The 23,083-nt window shown below is 35.6% G+C and overlaps 3 protein-coding genes across 8 annotated transcripts in view; all 3 read left to right on the forward strand.

Moving 5' to 3' along the window:
* The first annotated feature begins 3,931 nt into the window (after positions 1-3,931).
* On the forward strand, positions 3,932-8,313 carry LOC108272330 (C-type lectin domain family 4 member E). Its single transcript, XM_053684642.1, has 10 exons — positions 3,932-4,200; positions 4,303-4,368; positions 4,462-4,560; positions 4,755-4,844; positions 6,366-6,428; positions 6,508-6,570; positions 6,649-6,720; positions 7,096-7,250; positions 7,366-7,478; positions 7,573-8,313. The coding sequence occupies exons 1-10, from the start codon at positions 4,134-4,136 to the stop codon at positions 7,733-7,735; spliced, it is 951 nt and encodes a 316-aa protein (XP_053540617.1). The 5' UTR covers positions 3,932-4,133; the 3' UTR covers positions 7,736-8,313.
* A 799-nt stretch (positions 8,314-9,112) lies between these two features.
* Positions 9,113-13,263, forward strand: LOC128634094 (C-type lectin domain family 4 member F-like). The gene is made up of 4 exons (XM_053684209.1): positions 9,113-9,125; positions 9,237-9,305; positions 12,881-13,039; positions 13,148-13,263. The coding sequence occupies exons 1-4, from the start codon at positions 9,113-9,115 to the stop codon at positions 13,261-13,263; spliced, it is 357 nt and encodes a 118-aa protein (XP_053540184.1).
* A 2,341-nt stretch (positions 13,264-15,604) lies between these two features.
* The window catches only part of LOC108272329 (C-type lectin domain family 4 member F), a 7,608-nt gene continuing 129 nt past the window's right edge, over positions 15,605-23,083 (forward strand). Inside the window, exons 1-13 of one of the 6 annotated variants that reach the window (XM_053684575.1) lie at positions 15,605-15,712; positions 15,965-16,078; positions 16,201-16,263; positions 16,496-16,603; positions 17,604-17,693; positions 18,610-18,693; positions 19,284-19,346; positions 20,709-20,771; positions 21,024-21,086; positions 21,854-21,916; positions 22,083-22,234; positions 22,338-22,450; positions 22,598-23,083. The exon at positions 22,598-23,083 is cut by the window's right edge and continues 129 nt beyond it. In XM_053684575.1, coding sequence (XP_053540550.1) covers positions 16,003-16,078; positions 16,201-16,263; positions 16,496-16,603; positions 17,604-17,693; positions 18,610-18,693; positions 19,284-19,346; positions 20,709-20,771; positions 21,024-21,086; positions 21,854-21,916; positions 22,083-22,234; positions 22,338-22,450; positions 22,598-22,760 — 1,101 coding nt within the window. In that variant the 5' untranslated portion in view covers positions 15,605-15,712; positions 15,965-16,002 and the 3' untranslated portion in view covers positions 22,761-23,083. The other 5 variants (XM_053684571.1, XM_053684574.1, XM_053684576.1 and 2 more) reach the window with 5 other exon arrangements.

Here is a 23,083-nt window from a genome sequence, read left to right on the forward strand (position 1 = left end):
TTTCTACGCTTAAAAACATTTTTGTCTTTCCAAGATTTGGAGAAGGTTATTCATGCTTTTATCACTTCGTGCTTAGATTATTGTAATTCATTGTACTTGGGACTTCCTCAGTCGTCTCTTGCTCATCTCCAGATGGTTCAGAATGCAGCTGCAAGGCTGTTGACCAAGGCAAAGATATTTGATCACGTCACCCCAATTTTAGCCTCGCTTCATTGGCTCCCGCTCCAGTTTAGGATCCAGTTTAAGATTTTGTTGTTTGTCTTTAAAACTCTTTAATGATCAAGCTCCTTCTTATCTCAAAGATCTTCTTACACTACATTCATGCAGCAGATTTCAAAGATCTTCTGATAGGATTCTTCTGTATGTCCCTCGATCCTGTTTAAAAACTAAGGTGGATAGAGCTTTTTCAGTCTCTGCCCCTAGTTTATGGAATCAATTGCCACTGGACATCGGCCTTGCACCTTCTGTTATCATTTTTAAAAAGAGGCCGAAAGCGCATCTCTTCTCCCAGGCGTTTTAATCTCATTGAAGAAAAAAATCTATTGTCTGTCTTTATTTTGGTTTTATTCTGTTTTCTATTTTACTTTTCTTTACTCTGTTCAGCGCTTTGGTCAGCTTTGCTGTGTTAAATGTGGTTTATAAATAAAATTTACTTACTTACTGACTTACTAAATATGAACACATGAAGATGGCAGTGAGCTCAGCTAATTTTTAAGCCTCGTTTGTTGGGAGAAGGAAAATCCTGAGACGGTGCAGGGCAGTGGGTCTGAAGGACTGGAGTTAGGAATCTCTCTATAGGACAAAGATTTATGAAATATCGAATCCCTCTCTCTCAGATATCTCCGGCCGCACTGAGTTGAAAACACGAAAGACCTTTATATCTGCTCTTGGTCTCCTCCTAATGCTTGGTGCTTTATCAACACTCTGTGCTGTAGGAATCTTGTGTGAGTATTCCTTATCATCTTTATCTTTGTTTTTCTTATTTACAAAATCACAAGAAAGTGCCTCATTTGATAAATGAAGTGGGCTGCATTCCTGGTCGTGTCATACTTATATAGACTTTTCAATGTTTGTTTCATTCCAGCTTATTTAAAACCTATGATGATTCAGTTGCAAGTTACAGATCCAGTGTTAAATTCCCCCTCAGTGGATGTTTTTCCATTGTCAAGTAACACCAGGAAATTTAGTTTTCTCCTGCCTCTCTTTTTCTCTTGAAGTAAATGAGAAACTAAAATGCAAAATGTCTTCTATCCTGGACTTTCCTCGAGCAGAACACTTACATACTGCTACAAAGCACACTGGAGGCTCTTGCTGTCGTCCTAGCATGAAAGCATGCGTGGTTTTAGTTTAATATTTTACAAGCTCATTTATTGTGTCTGTTTTACACTGAGGCCGTAACAGGATAAATATTTATTCTGGTTTTAGCACGGGCTCTGTCGCGTTCCCTTTTTCGCTGCATTCTCTCCACAGGTCGAGGTTCCTTGGTTTTGACAGCAGCTGAAAGTCCCAGATGTCACTGATGATTGTGTTTAGAACAATCCAGATTAAAGCAGCCGTCTAGACGACAAGTTTCAATTCTAAGCAACTGTTGTAAGGAAAAGCTACAAACACTCCACCATCCTCAGCCCCCTCACATGTGATATAGTACCTGGCTCTTCTTCTTTCTGTTTACGGACGTGATGAAACCACGCAAAGGCGAATGACTTCACAAATGAAGTTTTGAACACTGATTTTTTTTTATGTACTTGCTCAATAATGGATTTATGTTCATTTTTAACCAAAAAAAACCTTCCGTACTGCAGCTTTAAACAACATGTTTAATTGTATATGTCATGTTTACCAGACAAATGTGTTTTTATTTATTGATGTCATCGTGCAATACAGGTGTGTTTAATTACTGTCTGTGTTTTATTGCTTTAGTGTTTTATTCCTCTTCGGATTGCAATCCTGGTTTGTTATTACTAATGTTATTACTGATGTTATAACATACAATCCAACTGTAATAAACTAATAATAATATTTTGGCTCTTCACATTTACATACAGAGCAACCATGTGTGTGTGTGTCGCTGCATTCTGACTGTATACAGTGTGTATGAGTTTGAAAGATCAAAACTAGGACAGAAAACACGATGATCAATGGCTTGGTATACAGATGACACATGTAATACTTCGCAAAGACTAAGTGTTTGAACAGTCTCTTATATAGCGTGGACTGAGTGAGTATGAGATTGGCAACAGATGTGTGTGATTAGAATTCTGGAGAAGTGTGTGTGTGGGAAGTGTAGTCCTCTTCGGCCATGTTTGTAGTTGGTGGTGCATCCTGGGAAATGGAGTTGCTGGATTGCTGTGATATGACAGAAGTCCTCAGAATATATATATATATATATATATATATATATATATATATATATATATATATATATATATATATATATATATATATATATATATATATATAAAACTACATAATTGATAAGTACATATGCAAAAAAAATCACAATAAATGTGACTGGTTTTCACTCCAGTGTCTGAAGCTGACAGTGAGGACTTATTATCTGATGCTCAGACATTTAGAGATTCATTTTGTGCTTTCTAGCTGTAATTCCTCCTTGGCATTATGTTGTGTTGTATAAAATTAAAATTATTGTGCATGGGAGATGGGTAAAGACTGAACATCTGCTATAAGACCATATGAGCAGAAAGGTGGTTTCTCCAACTAACAAATTACTTAAAGGGACTACATTTTTAACAACGTTTTGTCAAATTGTAAATTTCCCTCACCTTAATATTTCAAGATAACAGCTGGGACGCTGCAGACCCTGAAGGACCAATGTCATGCCTTTCTTGGTTAGGCAGTTGTAACTGATATCCAGCTCTTTCAGCTGACACTCGGACGACTGAAAGGTTGAAAGCAAAATCTCTGCACAGTCGTCTTTAATATAACATGCACAGAGCCTGCAAAAAAAAGATCAATCATATATTTGGTCATTTGGTAGATTTTCATGCGGGGGGGGTACAAAGAAAAACAAAAAACCACTTACTGTCACAAAAGCACAGCGATAACCGCAAACTCAACCTGATTACAGATAGTAAGCTTGCAAAGACTGACCAAAACCACTACATGGTGGTATCAGCACGATTGATAAAGACTGTTACAACACAGTCAGACTCAAGAAAACTGAGATTAGTGACAGTAACAACACAAAGTTATGTCCACACAAATAAAGCAAAGGAACAAAAATAATACCAATACAGCAAAAAAAGGGGAGGAACCTTCCCACCCACATGGGCATTAGACGCATGCAAAAAAAAAAGGACCCTAAGAACAACAAACATATTACAACCTCAATTTGGGAAGCATAGGAGGTCATTTAGCTCTTATTTTAAAAAATAACAATTTACCTACAGTGACCCGATGACATAATACTCATGACGGCACTTACAGAAATCATATGATAGCTTCTTTAATAGCTACAACTGCAACAGCTGGTACTCCGACCTGGGCTACTTAAACTGCCATGCTGCACAGATAGATTTGATGGCACACCACAGTGAGAGTGAGCAGTACACATGCACACACGCACATGCACCCACGCACACGCACGTGCACACACGCACATGCACACACGCACATGCACATGCCCACACAGTATCGATTGTCCAACATCACAGTAAACAAGTACATTGCATGATATGACTGGACAACACTAGCATCAAACAGCTAAGCCACACAGCTAAAAACACATTCCTCCATAGTCAATAGCAATGAAAAGAAGGGGCTGGTTTTCGACCATGACACACTCCATGAGGCATAAACAACAAGCTTATATACTGTGGTAGGGAGATAGCTCATTGGCCACCTATTTAATAATGCTGACATCACAAACCTCACTACCTGTAGTTGATCAAAAGCCCACTTCCTTTCTGTAAACTTAAATATCAGCAGGCACACGCAACAGTTCCTTTCTATCATTTTAAGACCTTAGTGAGTTCACTTTAACCCTGAGACACTGATAAGTGCATTATTTAATTTAACTTTTTAGCTGTTGGCTAAATCTTTTCTCACCACTTGGGCTTACTACTATGAACACAGGTTAAGACTCTAATGAAAAGTAGTAGTGAGGTAAGGAAATGGACACTTATGAAAATTGTGACTTCTCCAAAAGGAATAACAGTGAAAACCGTAATTCTCCAACAGGTAGATATCATATATGTTGATATGTTTAAATATATGTAAATATTTAACTTTGTTATGGTTGAAATATGGTAGCATTGTAAATAAGAGGTTTTCACTTATCAGACGAAGAAACAGAGGATGATTACGAGAATACGCAGCAATGGCGTCCAAAGCCCAAACAATGCACCGGTATGTGTTTGCTTGATCATTATACTGATTATCTCAGTTTGACTTAGCTAAAATATGTTTCATGAATGGATAACAAATGTGTTTATCATATAGCTTCATCAGTCAGATTTGACTACAAGATCATTATACTTGTTCTTGGTCTTCTCCTAATGCTTGGTGCTTTAACGTCACTCTGTGCTATAGGGATCTTGTGTGAGTATTGCTTGTCATCTTAATCTTTGTTCTTCTCCTTTCAACAAATCCCAATAAATTGCCTAATTTGATTGTTAAGTGAGAAGAATTCGCTGTACCACCCATTTAGACTAAAAACCTATAATTACATAGGATGCATATGCACCTTTTATTCATCTATGTATTACTTTAGCTCTGGTGTTCTTGTTTAACAGATCACAGAAAAGTTGTTTCCAGTGAGAAACTAAGTGAGAAGTATAAGAATGCCACAGCCACACTGATGGTGCTAGAAGACAAAGCCAATGGTAAGAGACTTCTGAGGTTTTCCTGTTTGCTTCAGCAGCTTGCAGTAGTTCTATATGTGGGACTAACACCACTGGCCAGAGGCAGTAAGTTACATGCAGTGCTTAATTCGTAACTCTTCAGGTCCTAGAACAATAAGAGGGTAGTGATCCGGTAGGTCGGGAGGTACGCGAAAGGTCCCGGTCCTCGAACTTACAGACATGTAAAAGTGCTTCCAATATCTCACATAGCCGACGATAATCAATGCTGATAAGTAGGCCTATATAATGGATCACACTGGTACAGCGACGTAATAGCATGATGACCTTAATAGTTTTCAGTATTCTCAGTACAAAGGGAAACCTTTATGGATTACACATTCTATCGGCTTATCACCTCAGTTAGCTACAAAAAACATTTCCCAAAGCACTTCAAAAATAAAACTATGATTCAAAGAGTAAGCCTACTTACAATAAACTAACATTACCTGCTCCACATAATCAAGAAAAATTTCATCTTATCCATATAAAAAGGTTCCGGAACGCAGGTGTGCTATATTTTAGAGGTGCCAGATCCTGTTCCGGCAGGGTCCAGCTCAAATTAAGCTCTGGTTACATGATTGTATTTATTATTATTATTATTATTATTATTATTATTATTATTATTATTATTATTATTATTATTATTATCATCATCATCATTATTTATTATTATTATTATTACATGGGAGTTAATGGCAGCACATAGAACTCTTGACACAGCAATGCTGGTCAATGACCTAACAATAAACAGACAATCATGATGAAAGTGGCACTATACAGTAATTCTTTTTACACCATGCCTTCTATCTCTACCATAAAGCAACAAATGTCAAGAACTGTATGCCTCATGACTCTGGGGTATCTCTAAACTGCCTCTACCTTGCATGAAATTGTATATACCGTACTGTGCAAAAGTCTTAGGCACCCTATTTTGTTTAGTGCAAATTTTGTTACAGATTTTTATTTTATGACTTCTACATTATCGAGTCAAAAAACAAAAACATTTTACAACCCCAATTCCAAAAAGGTTGGGACGCTGTGAAAAATGTTAATACAAAAATGGAATGCAATGATTTGCAAATCTCATGAACCCATATGTTATTCACAGTAGAACATAGAAAACATATCAAATGTTTAAACTGAGGACTTGTACCATTTGTCCCAACTTTCGTGGAATTAAGGCCAAGCCTTTGCTGTCACAGTCTAAGATAATTTATGGTGTTACCTGTATGGATATGAACATGAACACAATGTCAGATTTTTATTAAACTTGGTAGACAACGTAGACAGGGAATTTTTAGGCATCTAATCTCCCAGATTTCATGAAAATCATTTGCTGTATTTGAAAATGCTGATAACCACACAGTGGCTAAACTAAAATCAGACTTGATTCCAGGTGATTCATTAAAAGCTTAATATAACTTTTTACATTAACACATTAGTTTTAAGTAAGCAGAAAGGAAATGAAATCTTGAAAAAATAAACTCTTTTCTTGTTTATTAGAAAAAGAGAGAATGTATGAAATGCAGAAGGTGAAGCATCAGGAGCTCGTCTCTACCTGCAATGGTAAGACTAGTCTTTTTCTCTTGTTTACTCCAATCATTAAAAAGTTATTTTGCATCAGAAACTCTTCTCTTTTGTACAGAGACAGAAAGACCGTATAAAGAACTGAAGGTGAAGCATCATGAGCTCGTCTCTGCCTGTAATGGTAGGTTTGGTCTTTTTCTCTCGTTTTCTCCCATTGTCAAAAACACTTTGGGATCAGAAACTCTTTTCTTTTGTATAGAGACAGAACAACTGTATGAAATGATGAAGATGAAGTATCAGCAAGTTCATGAACGTCTCTCTGCATGTAATGGTAAGGCTTGATAATCTTTATAATAATCTAATGATAATCTTTATAGTTTTTTAATTGTACAGTGATCTTGTTATGTTAGGAAGGTGATATATAAATGGAACACATTATTAATGTTATTCAACTCAAGTATCAAATCATGCATTGTGCAAAGTACAGTATGTTTTAAGTAAAAAATCTAGGAAATGCTGTGTACGGCAGTAATAACACAAAGTTTTCAGAGAAACAGGATGTTTCCTGTAATTGTCAGATCTTTTGGAGATTCAAGTAGCTTCATTGGCATGGTAAAAAGCTTTGCAATGTATACAGTATATATGCACAATTCTCCAAAGTTTCATTTCATAATTGTTTTTTTTCCCCAACTGTTCTTGAAAAAAGGTAATCAGAACTGTAAACCTTGTGAGGAAGGATGGAAATCTCTTGGTTTAAAGTGTTATCACTTCTCCACTGAGAAACTGAACTGGATGCAGAGTCGAGATTACTGTGTGGAGAAAGGAGGCCACCTGGTGATTATAACCAGCCAAACTGAACAGGTGAGTGTTGTGGTTCTCTCCAGCTTTTCCAATGATTTTTTAAATATATATTGTTTCTATTCCACTTGCACTGGTTACAGGTGTAAGCTATGTGTCTTGTTATTTTCTACATTAGGATTTTGTATCTTCACAAATTGGAGAAACACACTGGATTGGCCTGAATGACTTGGAGACTGAGGGAAAGTGGATGTGGGTGAACAACCAGCCCTTAAAGGAGACGGATGTAATGTAAGAACCGTGTTCACTCACACACTCTATAAACTCATTTTACTGTTCCTTTTAAAGCTCTACAATGCTTACAGTGTTTATGTTGTGTACGAAGGTTCTGGTATAGCGCTCCAGGAGAACAAAGTGAGCCTGATAACTGGAAAAGAGAGGACCCTTCTGGAGAGAACTGTGCTGCTCTGGGGGATGCACGTGGTAACATACATAAATGGTTTGATGCGTCTTGTAAAAAGATAAAAAAGTGTATCTGTGAAAAGTGAAATGCTTCTTATTTGCATTTGTGCCTGAAAATATTTGTGTTTTCGAGAAAGTAGGATAATTTTAGCTTGATGAGTCTGAACATTTGATATTGTAAAGCAGCTAACATTAAATTTACCTGTAGTGTGATTATTAAACATGTTCACATTCAGCTTTAAATCTAAATACAAGATAGTTGTGCACTTTTTTTGACAGAAGAACCGTCTGCATCTTTTACAGAATCCATTACGTTTCATTTTCTTCCACGTTGTAAAATATCATTGTATTTTTAGCTTGTCTTAACCTCTAGATCATTAGAAGATGGTGTGAGATCATGTCTGTAGTTTTTCTCCTGCTGTCTTGTGGAAGTCTCTCAAATTGTGCAGAAGGGATGAACAGTAACTTTCTTTCAAAAGTTATTCTCTCAGTTGGAAACCTCCAGAGCGTAATAACAGAGCAGCAGATTTTTCCTTTAATTTTACACCCATCTCTACACAGTATACTTATGAATGAGCTGTGTCTATTCTAACTAGATGTCATGTTAAAATACTTTGAATAGCATTAAGGAAAATTTAATAATTAATAAAAGTGTGTGAAAATATAATGTGTGTGTGTGTGTTATAGATGATTTGCATTAAGTGAGAATTTCAGTTCTAATGCAGCAATATTGTGTTATAAAGGACGGAAAAAGCTCTAAACAGAAGAGAGCTTCTTTAGTTTAGGATCACAGTCACCTGATGGAGGTTCCCACCAGCAAAACACCCTGATCCAGGGTCAGTTTAAAGTTTTCCCCTCTGCCAGGTATCTGACACTACAGTTTGAAATGGATTCTTTGCCTGCCATGCTTGTTCAGTCAGTCGAGGTTGTTGCAGCAGTCATTGCAGTGAGAGATGCACAACAAATGCACAGTGTATTAGCTTTCCCCACACCGTTTCATATTTTCAGTGAAGTTATTAGTAGACTACGACTTACACAGCTTGTCAGTCATGATACACTTATTTGCTACTTTTTGAAGTGTTTTTCTGTTTTTTAATGTTTAATACAGAGTTTTACAAAGTTTGTCATCAATACTTTCAAGTCTTACTGCATCACTGCATAATAGCTCAAACTAAAACTGACAGAAACACCACAGCACTAAAGTCTGCAACAGATTCGAACATTTGTTTATTTTAGGTTGAGGGTGCTTCACTCGGAACTCTGAATACATGCATATACTGTACAAAAAAAATTGCAGTTCTATATACACTTCTATATACACTTCTATATACACTGCTATTGCGCTGCGGTTTGTTTGATCAACATCTCACTTCCTTTCTGATTATAAATAGTGGGGGTAACAACAACATTTCCTGATATATACAGTTCAGTTTAAGACTGTACTGTGACTCACAGGTTACGACATGGGGAAAAAGGGTAATTATCTAACAATAAACATCTGAAACTTTTATTATTGTAAATAAATATTTTTGATCTTTTAAATATGACATGTGATCAGCATCGTAAACGACAATTTTCAATCGTTAGGACCAAGAACAGAGGATGGCGAATATGTGAATACGCAGAACTCGCGTCCAAAGCACAAAACACGCCCAGGTACGTCTTGTTTTGATAATAAAATTTATACTAATTATAACTGTATCCATTTTAGCTACATTTATTTGTTGTGGAGACGTCCATGAGAAAAAAAAATAACGCCTGTTTTTACTTACATTATAAGAGCTGTAAATAGTCAATCCCTCTCTTTCTTTCTGGATTTTTTTAAAATAAATAAGACAAAAATGCAGACTTGTCATGCACCTGAAGACTTCCCATAACAGTGAACCTACTGAACGTTACAGCACTGACACCTGAGACTCATTTCATTAATGCTACATAAATATTTCCTTGCAGAAAACTTCACCACATCAGCAATTCTGGATTCGTCTTTGATAAACAATACAGTTTTTAATCCATTTAACATTAGCCTTAGATTATGTGGAGCGTTCACCATACAAGTCCCTGTGAATGACTTGCTGTAGAAAAAATATTGTATTAGAATGATTAATACTCACATTAATATAAATCTAATATAAATTGATATAAATCGATTTTACAGCCGACACTAATGTCAGAGATGCTGTTAGAGAAAATTAACCCACGCTTTCTGACCAAAAGATTTGAGAATGCAACATTTTTGGGGTTTTCCTGGTTAAAAAAATGGTTTACCCATTACTTTGTTTACTACACGGCAGAAAACGACATCTTAGCAAGTGATATCCTGAATAAACGAAAAGTTTAATGGTGCTCTTCATGAGATTATTATATAACAATTATAAGAGCATTTAGCCTATTTGTTGAGATATTTATAATTCCAAGCTTAAAGTTGTTTTATTCTATTGGCCGATGTCTTTGCTTCTTTCTAAAAACAAACACATGATATGAGCAACATTATCTACTAAATGAATAAGAAAATTTTACGCTTCAAATTAACTATAAATAAAAACAACCGGAAATGGGTTTAATGATCTCATATTCGTTTAAAAACAATCTAATAAAAAGAAATATTCTTTGAATTTTCCTATATTCCAGATGTTTTTACTTGCTGTCATTTTATGTAGTGTAATTAGCTCAATTGGTCAGATTTGATTAGCAGTTTTGACTAACAGTGTTGATTTATTAATTAAGAAGTATATATATAGAATGATACTAAGAATTTTTTTTTTATCAATTACGGATTATTTCTACGCTTAAAAACATTTTTGTCTTTCCAAGATTTGGAGAAGGTTACTCATGCTTTTATCACTTCGTGCTTAGATTATTGTAATTCATTGTACTTGGGACTTCCTCAGTCATCTCTTGCTCGTCTCCAGATGGTTCAGAATGCAGCTGCAAGGCTGTTGACCAAGGCAAAGATATTTGATCACGTCACCCCAATTTTAGCCTCGCTTCATTGGCTCCCGCTCCAGTTTAGGATCCAGTTTAAGATTTTGTTGTTTGTCTTTAAAACTCTTTAATGATCAAGCTCCTTCTTATCTCAAAGATCTTCTTACACTACATTCATGCAGCAGATTTCAAAGATCTTCTAATAGGATTCTTCTGTATGTCCCTCGATCCTGTTTAAAAACTAAGGTGGATAGAGCTTTTTCAGTCTCTGCCCCTAGTTTATGGAATCAATTGCCACTGGACATCGGCCTTGCACCTTCTGTTATCATTTTTAAAAAGAGGCCGAAAGCGCATCTCTTCTCCCAGGCGTTTTAATCTCATTGAAGAAAAAAATCTATTGTCTGTCTTTATTTTGGTTTTATTCTGTTTTCTATTTTACTTTTCTTTACTCTGTTCAGCGCTTTGGTCAGCTTTGCTGTGTTAAATGTGGTTTATAAATAAAATTTACTTACTTACTGACTTACTAAATATGAACACATGAAGATGGCAGTGAGCGCAGCTAATTTTTAAGCCTCGTTTGTTGGGAGAAGGAAAATCCTGAGACGGTGCAGGGCAGTGGGTCTGAAGGACTGGAGTTAGGAATCTCTCTATAGGACAAAGATTTATGAAATATCTAATCCCTCTCTCTCAGATATCTCCGGCTGCACTGAGTTGAAAACACGAAAGACCTTTATATCTGCTCTTGGTCTCCTCCTAATGCTTGGTGCTTTATCAACACTCTGTGCTGTAGGAATCTTGTGTGAGTATTCCTTATCATCTTTATCTTTGTTTTTCTTATTTACAAAATCACAAGAAAGTGCCTCATTTGATAAATGAAGTGGGCTGCATTCCTGGTCGTGTCATACTTATATAGACTTTTCAATGTTTGTTTCATTCCAGCTTATTTAAAACCTATGATGATTCAGTTGCAAGTTACAGATCCAGTGTTAAATTCCCCCTCAGTGGATGTTTTTCCATTGTCAAGTAACACCAGGAAATTTAGTTTTCTCCTGCCTCTCTTTTTCTCTTGAAGTAAATGAGAAACTAAAATGCAAAATGTCTTCTATCCTGGACTTTCCTCGAGCAGAACACTTACATACTGCTACAAAGCACACTGGAGGCTCTTGCTGTCGTCCTAGCATGAAAACATACAGTACATTTCTATACATAAATTATGATCCATTTAGTTTTTGTTGATCTATAAATGAATGCAACACTGTGTCTTCTTGTTCAACAGATCACAATAAAGTGGTTTCATATGAGATATTAAGTAAACAGTATGCTAATGTTACAGCTACATTGATCACGCAAGAAAAGAAAGCCAAGGGTAAGTGGTTTCAAGAGCTTCCTGTTTCCATTAGCAGCTTGCAGTTTCTGTTTTGTACTGTATATGTGTGTTAAAAGTCAATGTTTGACATTTTTGACATTACCCTTCTCACTGGTGCTTCTATTGTTTGAATTTGCCCATATTATTATTATTATTATTGTTATTATTATTATTGTTATTATTCTTATTATGTATTTTTTCTGGTATTTATTTACCTCTATTGCCGTAGAGACAGAAAGACTGTATGAAGCGCTGAAGGTGAATCACCAGCAAGTTCAGGAAGATCTTTTTGCACGCAATTGTAAGACTCCACACATCACAACACTTCTTGCCCTGTACTCTCATTAACAAATAAAAAGGCCTCACACAAGAAGCCTCACCATGATCTATTTCTATGATGATTGTAGCTAAACTTGATTTTTTTAAATACTATTAAAACAGGCTTAGATAGATAGATAGATAGATAGATAGATAGATAGATAGATAGATAGATAGATAGATAGATAGATAGATAGATAGATAGATAGATAGATAGATATATTGCCGTATTTGGCAATTCTGTCATATTGGTAATTTGGGAAAACATGTTTCCTATTTAGGGTTTAGACCTGGTTTAGGTCTTTACTTGCTGATTTGGGACATCTTGGGGGAAAAATTTATTATAATCATCTGTAAAAAAAAATGTTTTAAATCTGGATTTATACTTATTTTGCAGTAGTGCATCATTTAAATGCATCATGAATATGTGGAATATATTAGTCATGACAATTTTATAGCTATATAAAAAACAAAATCTACAAGCCAATGTCATGTTATAGTTAATATATATATATATATACACACACACACACACACACACAGACACACACGTATAAACATTTTCTCATAAATAATTTCTGAAGTCTCATAATTGTTTTTTTTCTTCATTTCGTCTTGGCAGAAGCAAATCAGAACAGCAGATGTGAGGTAGGATGGAAGTCTCTTGGTTTAAAGTATTACTTCTTCTCTGCTTTTAAACTGAACTGGACACAGAGTCGAGATTACTGTGTGGAGAAAGGAGGCCACCTGGTGATTATAACCAGCCAAACTGAACAGGTGAGTGTAGTGGTTCTTTTCTTTTCCCTTTTTCAGGTAAAAGTTTTTGGCTCTATTCCACTTGCATTAGTTACAGGTGTAAGCTATGTGTCCTGTTATTTTCTACATTAAGATTTTGGATCTTCGCAAATTGGAGAAACACACTGGATTGGCCTGAATGACTTGGAGACTGAGGGAAAGTTGATGTGGGTGAACAACCAGCCCTTAAAAGAGACGGGTGTAATGTAAGACCCGTGTTCACTCATACACTCTATAAACTCATTTTACTGTTCCTTTTAAAGCTCTACAATGCTTACAGTGTTTATGTTGTGTACGAAGGTTCTGGTATAGCGCTCCAGAGGGACCAAATGAGCCTGACAACTGGAAAAGAGAGGACCATTCTGGAGAGAACTGTGCTGCTCTGGGGGATGCACGTGGTAACATACATAAATGGTTTGATGCGTCTTGTAAAAAGATTTTTTTAAAAGTGTATCTTTCTAAAATGAAATGCTTTTTATTTGCATTTGTGCCTGAAAATATTTGTGTTTTCAAGAAAGTAGGATAATTTTAGCTTGATGAGTCTGAACATTTGATATTGTAAAACAGCTAACATTAAATTTACCTGTAGTGTGATTATTAAACATGTTCACATTCAGCTTTAAATCTAAATACAAGATAGCTGTGCGCTTTTTTTATCAGAAGAATCATGCACGTCTTTTACAGAATACATTACATTTCATTTTCTTCCACGTTGTAAAATATCATTGTATTTTTAGCTTGTCTTAACCTCTAGATCATTAGAAGATGGTGTGAGATCATGTCTGTAGTTTTTCTCCTGCTGTCTTGTGGAAGTCTCTGAAATTGTGCAGAAGGGATGAACAGTAACTTTCTTTCAAAAGTTATTCTCTCAGTTGGAAACCTCCAGAGCGTAATAACAGAGCAGCAGATTTTTCCTTTAATTTTACACCCATCTCTACACAGTATACTTATGAATGAGGTGTGTCTATTTTAACTAGATGTCATGTTAAAATACTTTGAATAGCATTAAGGAAAAATTAATAATTAATAAAAGTGTGTGAAAATATAATGTGTGTGTGTTATAGATGATTTGTATTAAGTGAGAATTTCAGTTCTAATGCAGCAATATTGTGTTATGAAGGACGGAAAAAGCTCTAAACAGAAGAGAGCTTCTTTAGTTTAGGGTCACAGTCACCTGATGGAGGTTCCCACCAGCAAAACACCCTGATCCAGGGTCAGTTTAAAGTTTTCCCCTCTGCCAGGTATCTGACACTACAGTTTGAAATGGATTCTTTGCCTGCCATGCTTGTTCAGTCAGTCGAGGTTGTTGCAGCAGTCATTGCAGTGAGAGATGCACAACAAATGCACAGTGAATTAGCTTTCCCCACACCGTTTCATATTTTCAGTGAAGTTATTAGTAGACTACGACTTACACGACTTGTCAGTCATGATACACTTATTTGCTACTTAAAAAAAAAAATATATATATATATATATATATATATATATATATATATATATATATATATATATATATATATATATATATTAATTTAGAGTTTTGCAGTTTGTTGTGAGTCAATTATTTCAAGTCTTACTGCATTACTGCATTAGCTCAAACTAAAATTGAGAAACACCACAGCATTAAAGTCTGCAACAGACTCAAACATTTGTTTACTCATTATACTGCTAATCTCCAGACTCTAGTGACTTTTCATTTTCACTTATCTCAGCAGTTATTTAACGTGTGTTAACTTGTGCATTATTTAACTACTTAACTGTGGGACATACATTTCTACTCCTGCCATTTCTCACTGCAACTAAAGAAAGGAAGCTGGATATTGCACATACATAAGTGACAACAGTAGCGGAAGCTACACACCAACAAGTGTTAAACATGTGATATGAGTGACTTGTGCTTGCTGGTGTGAATGCAGGGTACGACTCTAGTTAGAAGCACTAGTGCGTTTAGAAAATGAAAAAATAAATTAAATTAAAGATGGCATTTCTGACCTCAAAATACATAGTAGTTAAAAATGTAATTCTCCAACAGGCAGACATCTGTAATGTTTATACATTTAAATATATTTGAATATATTTTTGATGGAGTAAATTTGATATAGTTTACATGAACAAGCACTGAAAATGACAAGGGGTTTTCACTGCTCATATCCAGAAACAGCGGATGATGTTTACGTGAATACGCAGGACACAAAATCCACAGATACGTCTTTGACTGATCATTCTACTGATTGTCTCCAGATGTCCTGTGTAAATGTTGGAGTACATAACAGAAGGATTTTCTTTTCTTTTCTTTCTTTTTCAAACACAACTTCATAACGACAAGGAATTTTCAATTGTTAGGACCAAGAACCGAGGATGGCGAATATTTGAATATGCAGAACTCATTTTGAGTTTTTTTCCAATCCATTTGTATGCTTTTTTAGGTATTTTCTGAAGCCCATTATGTGTAGAGTTTTCTTATTTTGAAGGCCTATTGTGTTTCGATTTTTCTTATTTTTGAGGCCCATAATGATTGCTTTTCTTATTTTCGATTCCCTTGTTTCCAACTGGTTTTGGTTCCCTTTTTTTAAAAATAATGACCTTAGGCCATTATTAATCTGACAATAAGTGAGGACCTCCCCCATCTCTTTTAATCTTCCTTTGCTTTTTACTGTGGGTAAGTGTATAAACTCTGTTTAATTCTTTTAATGATCTTTACCTCATTTGTCTAGCGTGTTTACATATCTACTGTGTGTATGTGTGTTACAAAGTTAGTGAGTGTTAGTTAACTTATTATCTTAACCTGTGTACCCTTTTTTAATAATATACCTTTATTTCTGCACAGTTGTTTCCCTCGTGTTTTATTTTTGTCATAACTTTCAGCCAACATGAAGTCATGAGTGTTTTCTGCTTGCTTGAGTGAACGCAGGTTAAGAATCTAGTGTGAAGCACTGCTGGGGTTTGGAAATGCAAGCCATCAGTGGAAATAACAGTTTTGACCTCTGCAAAATGGATAGTAGTGAAAACTATCATTCTCCATCAGGTAGGCATTTGAAAGGTTTATACATTTAACTATAATTGAATATATTTTTGATGGTTTAATTTCAATATAGCTTACATGAGAAGAATTGTAAATGATAAGGGATTTTCACTGCTCACAACCAGAAACAGAAGATGATGTTTATTTGAATACACAATACTGGCATCCAAAGCCCAAAAAATACACAGGTATGTTTTTGCTTGACAATTTTACTGATTATCTGATTTCTACTTTGCTAAAATATGTTTTATGTATGAGTAACAAGTAGGTTAATCATTTATCATCATCTGTCAGATTTGATTACCATTTGATTTTGACTTGGATTACATACCGACATGTGAACATGGCTGTTTTAAGTGGGTACGCAGGACTATAGTCCGGGGACAACGGTGTAGGAATTAACTAAATCTTTTCTCCCAGATATCTTCGTCCTCAGAGAGTTGAAAAAAGTAAAGTTCTGCATACCTTCTCTTGGTCTTCTCCTACTGCTCGGTGCTTTAATGGCACTCTGTGCTGTAGGGATCTTGTGTGAGTATTCCTTATCATATTTATCTTTGTTCTTCTCATTCAACAAATCACAATAAATTGTTTCATTTGATATGGTAAGTGAGCAGCATTTCATTCATGGTTTTATTGTAAATTATTTAAAAGCTGTATGAGAATGTAGTTATGAAGGCATAAAAGAAAAGTTGTTCGGTGACAAAATCAATGGAAATTTCCCCCCTTCAGCTGTATATATTGGACCATTTTGAGTGAGTTGCCTCTCATATAAACTATATTTCAGATGTCAAGTAATCAAAAGTCCAACAGAGACGTGCAGAATCACCACCGAAACAACCCCTATTATCTGTATATCAATCTATCTATCTATCTATCTATCTATCTATCTATCTATCTATCTATCTATCTATCTAAAAAACTTATGGGATCACCACACGTTTTTTACTTCACAGGAAATAAACAAATTACAGATATGACACAAAACAGTTTTTGTTTAATAGTGATACCTCAAACAAATTATAATAAATTGTTTTAATTAATGGCATATATTTTTTTCCCGGTCAAGTTGAGGAAAAAATTATGGAATCATCAACAACAACAAAAAATCAGTTTAGTAATTTGTTGCTCCTCCTCTGGCTTTTATGACGGCCTGAATTCTTTGAGGCACATCACTAATGAAAAACAATAATCTCCATCAAGCTGGTTCCACCGAAATCTGTATTGTAACACAATGTTTCATTTGCCTTCCATGCTCTCCCAAGTGATATATCCCAGTCGATTTGCAACAGTACCTCGTTGCACTCCCCTAAGGCAACAAAACTGGGTTTTCTTATTTTTAAATAATGCTGTCATTTTTTTTCTGTGTGGCTTGAGATGTAACTGAACTCCTTCTCGATCACTGTCAGAGCTCCACTACCTTCCAAATCCAACTTTAACCTCCGTATACATCCTAGTATTAAAAACATACATTTCCAATTCAAAATGTATTTATATGTATGACTCTAACCCTGGTGTTCTTGTTCAACAGATCACAATAAAGTTGTCTCCTTTGAGATTTTACATGAGCAGAGTGAGAACGCTACAGTTACACTGATGATGCAAGAAAACAAAGCCAAGGGTAAGGGGTTTCAAGAGATAAATACGCTCATGTTTACTTAAAACGCACATCTTATCTATCAGTCTAATGCATTCACTCATCTTCTAATGATATCAACTTTAAAAACCTTTGAAGGGGAATAACTGCACAAGCAATAACAGTTTTAGCAAAGTTCTCCTTTTTTCCTTGTGAAAGTTCTGCATCCATGCTGAATGTCAATATTAAATGCTGATCCGACTTTACTAAGATCAGTTTACATCCTGCAAATGTTACTTCGGTACTAATCTAACCTCACAAGCATTTTAAATAGAATAAAAACAGTAACTTTAAGTGTGTTTCCTGACAGGACCACTTTATTGCACTAGGAAAGCATCATGACTCCAATACATGCACAGAACACACACACTGACTCTGTTAGTAAAAGTAATCACACAGATGAAGGTCTACATGGCAGTTTCTTCCATTTAATGGATTATTAAAATGATTATCCACCTCATTTGATTGGGCAGAATATCTTTCAGTAATTTGTAGCTGTGTGGTAAGTACGTGGTAACCGTGTGGTAACTGTGGTAAGACGTTGGACTGCTGATCGGAAGGTTGTGAGTTTAAATCCCAGCACCGCCAAGCTGCCACTGCTGGGCGCTTGAGCAAGACCCTTAACTCTCAAATGCTCAGTTGTATAAATGAGAGAAATATAAGTCGCTCTGGGTAAGGGCGTCTGCCAAATGCTGTAAATGTAAATGATATGTGTATTTTATGTGTAGCTTGAGCTCTAATTGAACTCCTTCTCAATTACTGTCAGAGTTCCACTACAATCCAACTTTAACCTCTGTCTACATCCTAGTATTAAGAACATACATTTCCAATTCTAAATTTCTATGGATTCAGTTCATATTTTTCTATGTATGACTTTATTCCTGGTGTTCTTGTTCAACAGATAAAGATGTCTCTTTTGAGATTTTACGTGAGCAGTATGAGAACGCTACAGCTACACTGATGATGCAAGAAAACAAAGCCAAGGGTAAGTGGTTTCAAGTGAATCGTACGCTCATGTTTAATGAAATGTAAGCAGTACAGTCAAAATGTATTTTTTCCTTGACTCCTTGGCAAAATATGATAATAGAGTGTAACTTAAATAGACTGAATGGCAAATATTGTGTGACCACCAGTGGTGAAAAGACTATAAAACACACTGACTTGAGTAAAAGTAAAAGTAGTCATCAAGAAAATTACTCAAGAAACACTTTATAAGTTATCGGGGGGGGGGGGGGGGGGGGGGGACTACGTAATAAATGACTTTACAAATTACTTTTCCTCAAAATGTTCTATTTTCTACTCTCTTCTCATGTTAACTAGTGAACTATGCTGAAGTGAACACCTTGATTATCTTCCAAGCATGAATCTACTTTGCATGAAATTTTGGAAACGATATTGTGAGAACAAAACAAGTTGTCAGAATAAAGAGTTGCTCAAAAAACTTGGTAAACAATGTAATAGGGGTGTAGGAAAAGTAGGAAAGACTCTAACCACATAAACAACATTTCTGACTTACTGAAGTCAATCCTAATGAATTCAGTACTGAAAAACATTCATTCTTCTTTTGTGTATCAGAAAAAGAGGGAATGTATGAAGCGCTGGAGGTGAAGTATCAGGAACTCAACGTATCATACAACAGTAAGACTGGTCTTTTATTCTGGTTTACTTCCATCAGTGGAACAAAACCCTTATTTACAGTAGGTGTAACTACAGGTGCATCTCAAAAAACTTAGAACATTGTGGAAAAGTACATTTTTCTGTAATTTAATTCAAAAAGTGGAACTTTCGCATATTCTAGATTCATTACACATGAAGTGAAATATTTCGAGCCTTGTTTTTTGTTTTAATCTCGATGATTACGGCTTACAGCTCACGGAAATCAGAAATCCGGTATCTCAAAATGTTCAAATAAAGAATTTATAATACAGAAATGTCGACCTTGTGAAAAGGATGTTAATTTATGTACTGATACTCGGTGAGGGATTTAATACTTTTACACAAATTACTTCATCGATGCGGCGTGGCATGGAGGCGATCAGCCTGTGGCACTGTTGAGGTGTTCTGGAAGTCCAGGTTTCTTTGATAGCGGTCTTCAGCTCGTCTGTATTGTCGGGTCTGGTGTCTCTCATAGATTCTCTATGGGGTTCGGGTCAGGCGAGTCGGCTGGACGATCGAGGGCAGTAACACCACGGTCAGTAAACCAGTTACTAGTAGTTTTGGCACTGTGGGCAGCTTCAAGTCCTGCTGGAAAAGGAAAAAGCTCGACAGCAGATGGAAGAATTAAGTGCTCTAAAATCTCCTGGTAGATGACTATCCATTATGTGTAGCTTGAGATCTAATTGAACTCCTTCTCGATCACTGTCAGAGTTCCACTACCATCCAAATCCCACTTTAACCTCTGTCTACATCATAGTATTAAAAATAATATGCACATATTCAAAGAATTGTAAGCAGTACAGTCAAAATTTCTTTTTTCTTTGACTCCTTGGCAATAGATGATAATAAAGTGCAACTAAAATAGACTAAATGACAAATATTGTATGACCGTCAGTGGTGAATAGAGTATATAACAATATGTTGAGTAGAAATATAGCTACTGTAGTAATAATTTACTTGAGTGAATGTGAAAGTAGTCGTTAAGAAAATTTCTCAAGAAACACTAAATAAGTCATCTGGGTGGGAAAAAACTACTTGAGAAATTACTTTACAAATTACTTTTCCTTGTGTATACAATTTACACAACTTCTCGAAATGTTCTGGTTTCTACTCTCTTCTCATGTTAACTAGTGAACTATGCTGAAGTGAACACCTTGATTATCTTCCAAGCATGAATCTAGTTTGCCTGAAATTTTGGAAACAACATTGTGAGAACAAAATAAAAGTTTTGACAGAAAAAGTTGCTCAAAAGAACTTGGTAAACAGTGGAATGGGGGAGTAGGAAAAGTAGGAAAGACTAATGAATTCAATACTGAAAACATTAATTCTTCTTTTGTGTATCAGAAAAAGAGGGAATGTATGAAGCGCTGGAGGTGAAGTATCAGGAACTCAACGTATCATACAACAGTAAGACTGGTCTTTTATTCTGGTTTACTTCCATCAGTGGAAAAGAAAAAAAAAAAAAAAAAAGAAAGAAAAAAAAAAACTTTTTTACTTTGCCTGAAATTTTGGAAACAACATTGTGAGAACAAAACAAAAGTCTTGATATAAAAAGTTGCTTAAAAGAACCTGGTAAACAGTGTAATGGGGAAGTAGGAAAAGTAGGAAAGACTAATGAATTCAATACTGTAAAAAATACATTCTTCTTTTGTGTATCAGGAAAAGAGGGAATGTATGAAGCACTGGAGGCGAAGTATCTGGAACTCAACTTATCATGCAGCAGTAAGACTGGTCTTTTATTCTGGTTTACTTCCATCATTTCTGGATAAATATGGCCTAAAACATCATCAGATGTCCTAAAAGTCCGCAAGGAGAACCCACTTAAGCAAATTAGACAAAAATATTATGCTGTATTTTTTAAGGTCATTTATTTATTCAGGGAAATGATCCAATATTACATATCTGTGACTGGCAAAAGGATGTGAACCTCCAGGATTAGCAGTTAACCTGAAGGTGGAATTGAAGTCAGGTGTTTTCACTCAATGTGATTGTTTTATTTAAAGAACAGGGATCTATCAAAGTCTAATCTTCACAACACATGTTTGTGGAAGGTGTATCATGGCATGAACAAAGGAGATTTCTGAGGAAAAGAGTTACTGATGTTCATCAGGCTGGAAAAGGTTACAAAACTATCTCTAAAGGATTTGGACTCCACCAATCCACAGTCAGACAGATTGTGCACAAATGGAGGAAATTTAAAACCATTGTTAATTATGTAACAAACACAGACAAGCGGCGTGATACACACAGTGAAATGTACTAGTGCTGTTAGACTAAGCATCAGCACTCTTGGAACACCACTTGTCCAATCAAATTAATCAACTAGACCTAACTTTTATATAAAGAATTTCACTTTCAAACTGACTATTAGTGTAAAACAATACCCTGTTTGCTGTTTTTGTATTCATGCTGGAATCTTTATATGACTGACTCAAGGCAATCCTAATGAACGCAATCCTGAAAAAATAAAATCTTCTTTTGTGTATCAGACAAAGAGGGAATGTATGAAGCACTTAAGGAGAAGTATCAGAAACTCAACTTATCATGCAGCAGTAAGACTGGTCTTTTATTCTGGTTTACGTCCATCAATGAAAAAAAAAACTTATTTACAATAGGTGTAACTATACTTGTTTTTTTTGTTGTTGTTGTTGTTTTAATAGTAATACAGGATGCATAAATATTCTGCAAAGTTTTATTTCTTACTGTTCTTAACAAAAGTAAATCAAAGAGGAAGATGTGTGGAAGGATGGAAGACTCTTGGTTTAAAGTGTTACTACTTCTCCACTGAGAAACTGAACTGGATACGGAGTCGAGATTACTGTGTGGAGAAAGGAGGCCACCTGGTGATTATAACCAGCCAAACTGAACAGGTGAGTGTAGTGGCTCCTTTCTTTCCATTTTGAATTTTGATATTGACATTAATTCCACTTGTGTACAGGTGTAAGCTATGTATTGTGTTATTTTCTACATTAGAATTTTGCATCTTCACAAATTCGTGAAACACACTGGATTGGCCTGAATGACTTGGAGACTGAGGGAAAGTGGATGTGGGTGAACAACCAGCCCTTAAAGGAGACGGATGTAAAGTAAGAACCGTGTTCACTCACACACTTGGTGTAAACTACTCTTATTGTAGCTTCAAAGATATACAGCACACACAAACTTATTCAAATTTCTGTGTAATATAATTAAATTGTACAGCAAATTGACTGCAGTCTCTCTTATCTATGAAGGTTCTGGTTTAGCACTCCAGAGGGACCAAATGAACCTGATAACTGGAAAAAAGAGGACCATTCTGGAGAGGACTGTGCTGCGCTGGGGCATGAGATTGGTGACATAAATAAATGGTTTGACGCTTCTTGCCGTAAGCAGAAACGATTCATCTGTGAAAAGTAAAACACCACTTTTTTTCACTTTTTGCATTTTTATGTGATTATCTAAGCTTGTTCAAACCTCTAGACCATTAGAAGCTGGTATGAGATCATGTATGTGGCTTTTCTCCTGCTGCCTTGTAGAAATTTTAACATTTGACAAGTTTGACGATCATGAATCTCCAGTGTTTATTTCCTTAGAGACATGTTAAAAACAAAGCAACTGAACCGTTATAACCTTGAGGTTTAGTAGTTCCTCTTCAGTTCTGAGTAGTGTGAAAGGCAATTGTAATTATATCTTATTCAGAAAAGTCAGAGGAAATTATATCTCAGTCACCTTGACTTAAT

This window comes from Ictalurus punctatus, chromosome 12 (genome assembly GCF_001660625.3).
Source record: "Ictalurus punctatus breed USDA103 chromosome 12, Coco_2.0, whole genome shotgun sequence".
Lineage (NCBI taxonomy): Eukaryota > Metazoa > Chordata > Actinopteri > Siluriformes > Ictaluridae > Ictalurus > Ictalurus punctatus.